General features: G+C 49.1%; 1 protein-coding gene across 1 annotated transcript in view; it reads right to left on the bottom strand.

The window, feature by feature from the left end:
• The window catches only part of cadpsa (Ca2+-dependent activator protein for secretion a), a 151,730-nt gene that overhangs the window by 43,767 nt on the left and 100,450 nt on the right, over positions 1-7,513 (bottom strand). Inside the window, exons 15-16 of the mRNA XM_042090214.1 lie at positions 3,115-3,251; positions 2,290-2,477 (exon numbers count right to left, since the gene is read on the bottom strand). Coding sequence (XP_041946148.1) covers positions 2,290-2,477; positions 3,115-3,251 — 325 coding nt within the window. The remainder of the gene's footprint in view (positions 1-2,289; positions 2,478-3,114; positions 3,252-7,513) is intronic.

Below are 7,513 nucleotides of genomic sequence, written 5' to 3'. Positions count from 1 at the left end.
AATAAACGCAACGCAACACACACCATAAATATACGCAACACACACCATAAATAAACGCAACACACACCATAAATAAACGCAACACACACCATTAATAAACGCAACACACACCATAATAAACGCAACACACGCCATAAATAAACGCAACACACACCATAAATAAACGCAACACACACCATAAATAAACGCAACACACACCATAAATAAACGCAACACACACCATTAATAAACGCAACACACACCATAAATAAACGCAACACACACCATAAATAAACGCAACACACACCATAAATAAACGCAACCCTAAATGTGCACAGGAGATTGCACTGCCCCACTCTGCTCCCAGCTCTCCAGGAGTGTGTGTGTGTGTGTGTGTGTGGTGTGTGTGTGTGTGTGTGTGTGGGGGGGGGGGGGGGGGGGGGGCTGCTGAGTTTAGCCCACACTTCAGGGCACTGGGCAGCCGTTTTCAGACGCTCGTGGTCTTTTTTTACTCGCCCCTGCCTCTGTTGTTGTCACTGACCATCCCTCCACCGCCTGTCAGTCAGTCGGAGAGTGACAGAGGGCTCTGGACCCTGCGCTGTCCGTCTGAGGGCAGCCTTTGAGGCCCTTCACGGTGTGTGTGTGTGTGTGTGTGTGTGTGTGTGTGTGTGTGTGTGTGTGTGTGTGTGTGTGTGTGTGTGTGTGTGTGAGCGCGTGTGGGTGAGCCTTTGAGGCCCTTCACGGGAAAACTGACACTACAGGCCCGGACAACGGAAACCAAAGTGTCAATCGACAATGACATTTTTTTGCTTTAAACAGACATGGACGCTAAAACAAAGGACAAAGACAGACACATACACACACACACACACACCCACATACACACGCAAACACACACACACACACACACACTGACACACACACCGTATGGCATGTCCATGTCGATGTCCTTAGGGTCAGAGTCTAAAAGCGGGTCGTGTGGGAGGAGGTGACCAAACCACTGGCTGCCTGCCTTACCTTTTGGCACTGGGGGCCATTTGGGTGTTGGCGTTGGAGTCCTTTTTTCTCCTGAACTCCAGGATTTTGAGCTCCCTCTTAGAGGGGGGTGGCAGGGGGCTCGGGGCCCGTGGGGTACAGGGCCCGGCCGAGGTCGGCCTCCGACACCGGCCACTTGAGTAGCTCACCCGTTCTCTGACTTTATGTTACACACACACACACCACCAGAGGGGCAACCAGAGACAGTGGAAGCCAAGTAGGCCAGAAACAAGAGAAAACAAAAGGCACATAAACATGCAAACAGGACAACAGACACATTAAACATGCAAACAGGACAAAGAGAAACAAACAAACAGTGAAGTGATGCAACTCAAGAGAAAGAAGACACAGAATTTGAAGGAATGAGGAACATAGATCAAATGAGGTTAAAAGAACATGACATAAAATCAGAACATAATCAGAACATAATCAGAACATAATCAGAACATAAGATGCACTTCCAAGGCACGGTAAAGCAGAAGGGTGAAGACGCAGGACAAAAGGAGAGGGTGGACAGCAGGCCGGAGAGACTGCAGCAGAGATAAGCCACACTACACTAGGCTCCTTCTGTCCGACTGGACTTAGATCTCCTCACCATTGGTCATGTGCAGTACAGCTGCTGCTACAAGGACTGAGGCCATGAGGGGTTTCTCAGGAGAAGTTTCAGGGGCGGGGGGGGGGTTGGACACAGGGGCAACCTGGCTGAGACTCAAGCCTGTTTATCCATCTGGAACTGGAGTTCCATCGGGGGTGTGTGGAGTGAAGTGACGGACAGGTGATATTTACACAAGACCATCTTTTAGTACAGTCAGAGATTAAAGGCAAAGTGGTGCAGTGGTAAAAACACAAACCTTCACATACCTCCGTCCATCGAGAGAGAAAGGAGAGAAAGGAGAGAAGGAGAGGTAGAGAGGGAGCAGAGAGAAGAGAACGACAGACGAGTGCGGTACGGGGATGTGTATGAGACTGAAGGAGGGCGGAGATGGAGAGAGAGAGGAAAAGAGAGAGAGAATGATGAAAGGATAATGAGAAAAGAGTGAATGATGATGGAGGATGTCTGTGGGAGGATGGCAGAGAAGTTAAGAATGGATAAACTGAAGCTAGTTTATGTACAGGAATATCAGAGACACAACAGTGAACGGGTGACCAAGTGTGTCTGTAGTGATGTCTTGGATGAGCATGGACACAGTGGTTAACGTAACGGAGGTGTCTGTAAGTGGCCAGGAGCCGGTGGTGTAGTGTGTGGTGCGCCGCGAGACTGACCGTGCGCCGTACCTGTTCCCGTGGACGTGCGAGGCGCAGAAGGCAAAGCTGTAGTGCAGCAGGGTGGGGTCGATCATGGCGCCATTCTCCGCCCGCTCCAGCAGGTCTCGCAGGTAGCACAGGTGTCTGTGGCAGCCACGCACGCCGTTCCGTGCACAGTACTCGTCCAGCACAAACACCTGACCTGGACTAAACCAGCCCTGTCGGGGACAGGTGAAGGGACACACAGGCCGGCAGACAGACACACAGACAGACAGAAAAAGGGAGAAAGAAAAACATGTAGGTAGAGAGTAGAAGAGAGAGAGAGATTGACACATACAAACAATGGGGTAGAGAGAGAGAGAGAGAGAGAGAGAGAGAGAGGGAGAGAGAGAGTGAAAGAGAAAGAGACATGGGCATTGGTTATTCACCCTAGTCAAGGCATGGGCAAGGGCAAAAGGGTGTTGGTGGTGGGCAAGGGCAAAAGGGCAAAAGGGTGTTGGTGGTGGGCAAGGGCAAAAGGGCAAAAGGGTGTTGGTGGTGGGCAAAAGGGCAAAAGGGTGTTGGTGGTGGGCAAAAGGGCAAAAGGGTGTTGGTGGTGGGCAAGGGCAAAAGGGTGTTGGTGGTGGGCAAAAGGGCAAAAGGGTGTTGGTGGTGGGCAAAAGGGCAAAAGGGTGTTGGTGGTGGGCAAGGGCAAAAGGGCAAAAGGGTGTTGGTGGTGGGCAAGGGCAAAAGGGCAAAAGGGTGTTGGTGGTGGGCAAGGGCAAAAGGGCAAAAGGGCAAAAGGGTGTTGGTGGTGGGCAAGGGCAAAAGGGCAAAAGGGTGGTGGTGGTGGTGGTTGCGGAGCACAGGCCTCACCAGGCAGGAGTAGGAGTCGTTGAGCCTGTGGTCCAGGGTGAGGCGCTGAAGCATCTCGAAGAGCGAAGAGTGGTCGAAGCTGCAGGGGTTGGCCGAGATGAACTCGTCCATGCCGTGCTTCTGTGCCCGGTCTGCGTCTGTGCCCAGAGAGGAAGAGGGGTCAACGACACACACACACACACACACACACACACACACACACGCACAGAGAAGGCCAGGGAGAGGATGTGTGTGTCTCTGTGTGTCAGAGAGTGTGCGCACATGAATATTCATGTTTCATGTTAGATAGATAGAGAGGGAGAGAGAGAGAGAGAGAGAGAGAGAGAGAGAGAGAGAGAGAGAGAGAGAGAAACCTATTACAGTTAGAGGTCTGGTTATTTGTGATTAGTCCAAAAGTTTCATTGTGAACTTGCATGTTCATTGTGTGACAGCCAGGAATGCAACTTGGATAAGCCCACAGACATAGAGAGACCATGGTAGAATGGTCAAAGAAGCATGGCCTGTAAAAGATGGCCAGTCCTGCCACCTGTCTGTTCCTACAGAAGGGGACTAACAATGTGATCCCATTTAATTGGTCCACAAACAAGGATCTTTTCAAATATTTTAAAATGCCCAGTATCCAAAGTAAAAGTATACGGTTTTATATCTTAAGTATCCTGTGAAAAATAATTTCTAAAACGTAGACTTTTCTGACATTTCCCAAATAGGAAATAACACTTAGCATGTGTTTAACAGGTGGTGTTCCTTAATTGTGCAGTAAGCCTGGTGCCCTGGGTGAAAGGGCCAGTCAGGGGGGCAAGGCCCTGACACCAACAGCGTCCCAATCTGGCCTTCCTGATCAATTAACGGAGCCCCGTGGAACATTTGTCCTCTCCGCCCATTCAGCGGCACGGCCAAGGGCCGCTCGTCCCCCGGGGGCAGGCCTAATTAAACGCACCTCGTGTCGCTGGGAGAGGCCGGTCGGAGCGGCCCCCTACCCACTCCGGCCTTTTGTCCGTTTGGGGGCGGGGTGGGGGGGGGTGCTAAATAAATTCACATTTTCACTTTCCTCCTCCACCGGTCAGCAGCCTTATAGGCATTACGTCAGGGGCCGGCGCAAATAAGCAAGCCCCCGAGGTCCTAATCCTTCAACCCCCCACACCCTCTCTCTCTCTCTCTCTCACACACACACACACACACACACACACACACACTCAGCCTCCATTTGCATTCTAATGTCCCACCACAGTCTGGCACGGGTCCTGGCGTCCACAGCCGCATCACACTGAGATACCCCCTTGCTCCCCTCGTCTCCAGATACACAACCCCCCCCCCCACCCCCCTCTCTCTCTCTCACACACACACACACACACACACACACACACACACACACACACACACACACACACACACACACACACACTCACACTGAGATGCCCCTCTGCTCCCCTCACCTCATACACAACCCCCCGTCTATGCTTTCTCCCATTCACAGCAGCTTATGCTTGTGCACTCAACACAGAGAGAATGAAGCTCTGCTACACAAAAATATCCCAAATGTGGGCAGCCGTGGCGAAACTGGTTAGCGCTCCGTGGCCAACTGGTTAGTGCCAGTTCGAACCCCGACCAGTAGGCACGGCTGAAGTGCCCTTGAGCAAGGCACCTAACCCATCACTGCTCCCCGAGCGCTGCTGTTGTTGCAGGCAGCTCACTGCGCCGGGATTAGTGTGTGCTTCACCTCACTGTGTGTTCACTGTGCGCTGAGTGTGTTTCACTAATTCACGGATTGGGATAAATGCAGAGACCAAATTTCCCTCACGGGATCAAAAGAGTATATATACTTATACTTATACATACAATTCTTTGATACATGTTGCTACAGAATGGTGGCTGTAAATGTCTCTCATCTGATCATTTTATTTGGGGCAGAACATTCAATTATTCATAAATTGGAGGGCACATTATACAGTATAGTTTTCAGAATAAAAATATGAACATATTTAGCAACAAGCTGTACAATTGCAATAATGTCATGCCAACAAGGCCCCTTAGCTGGTCTAAAATCAGTGTAACCTACGACCTCTCGGGGCTTATTGCTTAAATAGCAAACTGTGAGTTCAATGATCAAATCTGACTATTGTAGCAACTTCATAAAATTCATAATACAGGTCCACATGAACCTGCATGCAGCACAGCCAATTCCAATATGGCCACTTATATACATGTAAACGTTCCTGCAAGGTGGACCCAAACAAGAGTATGTCTTATGGAGCCACCTTGGAATAATCTACATAAATGTGTCCGAGTGAATCAGAGCCCTGTCTCTCTGCTCCTGAGGCCAGACCTGATGACGGGGTCACCCAGCTGTCCGTCACACGGGAAGGGGCACGAAAACAAAGGTCGCAGTGATATGATGCAGATGAACCCAAATAGAAAAAAAAGAGGGTGACTTTGTGTCCCTCTCGTCCAGTTCAACATGCGCCTGTCATGTCGGCTTTGACACCGCATGGACTGAGGTGCAGGGGACGTGGACAGTAACAGACAATGACATTAGTCTGCCTCGTCTGAGCCGGGCACAAGGAGAAATGACAATGATTGATGGCTATTATTCATTTATAGATCTGTGCACCAGGAGAGTCAAGAGCAGAACATTTGGGGCTATTTAGCGCATGATTTTCCCCCCTCCCTCTCTCTCTCTAAAGGACTGACCCCCTGTGCAAACCCCACTCACCCCCCCCCCCCCCCCCCCCCCCACTACCACCACCCTCCCTCCCTCTGCCAGCCCCCCCCCCCCTCCCCTCCCTTCATGTGTGTGTCAGTAGGCTGGGAGAGAGTGGCAGAGGGACACACACATGCTGGTGGCTTTGGGCAGCCTGGTGCCCGGGGCGCAATCTTCAACTGACACTTCATCTCTGAGTGAGGGATAAAGACAGAGAGGAAGAGAGAGAGAGAGAGAGAGAGAGAGAGAGAGAGAGAGAGAGAGAGAGAGAGAGAGAGAGAGAGAGAGAGAGAGAGAGAGAAATTAGGAGAGACAGAGAGAGACCTTGGAAAAACTCAAAATCAGATAGCCATTGTTTTTTGTCATGAAATAAATAAATAATAATAAAAAAATGATAATAATACAACATCTTTGTTCCAAATTGAAAATATAGCTTTTAAATGTCTTCTCTGGAAACCTGTAGTGAGTAGCCCAAGTTGCTTACAATTTAAATCATGTCACACCTGAACATTGCAAGTTGACAAGACCTTGGTGGTGTGCAATGGTGTAATTCAGACCTTGGTGGTGTGCAATGGTGTAATTCATTCATTCATTCATTCATTCATTCATTCAGAAAGCACCTCTACTCATATTACAGTAGCATACTGTCTCTACCATCAGATAGCTCTACCCGTGCAAATGCATGACACTTGGGACCAACAACAGGAGGAGAGGAGAACCTTCATTCTTTGAAAGGTCAGAGAAGAGTTTACTGCGTATCATCAGCATGTGTCATCCATTGCCTCCCCAGAGCAATAGCGTGTAACAGGCTTTGCATCCCCCTGTGTGAGGTGTCAGTGTGAGGCCGGTGTTAATCCACAGGTCCATGTCGGAGGAGAAGAGACTGGAGTGAGCGGAGGCGATCATATGGGAATGGCATCGCCTGGTACATCATCCGCATTCACTATACTCCAGGGACATATTTGCCAACTCTGATCGGTGCGCAAAAACAAAACTCAGAGAGACCCATTTAACACCTCTATGGTAAAGCAGGATCTCTGCAACGATGACCGTCTGGCCAGCGGTCAATCTGTGGCACTTCCCAGAGGAATGAGACCGGCCGAAATGAAATTTGACTTTCAAATCAAAAGTCACAGCCTCATGAAGGCGTTACAAACAAAAGTGCCATTTAAAAACATCTGGTTGTCTGTTTATCACAAATGGTGAAAAAAACAAGAATCACTATTTTTCTCATTTGCTTCTTAAGACAACCAAAATATGTATTTTTTGTCATATGCTAATTTCTGGCATGGCATTGCCGCAACCAGAGAAACGAGTGTGAACTGGCAAGTAGTTATTTGGTAACATTTCATTGATTGCTTCCAGAAATAATCTCGCCACACCCTCACTGTTTTATTCATGACATGCCACTTTTAACATGGTAATTACTGGCTGCTGTGTAGCCAAGGGAGCTCCGCTAGCAGCGCACGCTAGCAGCCATTTCCCCAAATTCAATTTAAACCAATAAATCAACAGCCATAATTATGATGGTGCAATGACTGTGGCTAAAGCGTTGGGTAAATTGTGAAAGAAATTGAATGTCTCTGGCCGTTTTGCTCGTTACAGATGCAGCGACCGGCCAAGTTATTTTCTAATTTTAAGCAGCATGCACAAATTCAGATGACTGCTTTACCAAGAGAAACATTGTTTATCGCTTCTATT

Source organism: Alosa sapidissima, chromosome 4, assembly GCF_018492685.1.
Source record: "Alosa sapidissima isolate fAloSap1 chromosome 4, fAloSap1.pri, whole genome shotgun sequence".
Lineage (NCBI taxonomy): Eukaryota > Metazoa > Chordata > Actinopteri > Clupeiformes > Clupeidae > Alosa > Alosa sapidissima.
Note: the sequence above shows the minus strand (reverse complement) of the source record. Positions and strands in the feature narration are given on the sequence as shown.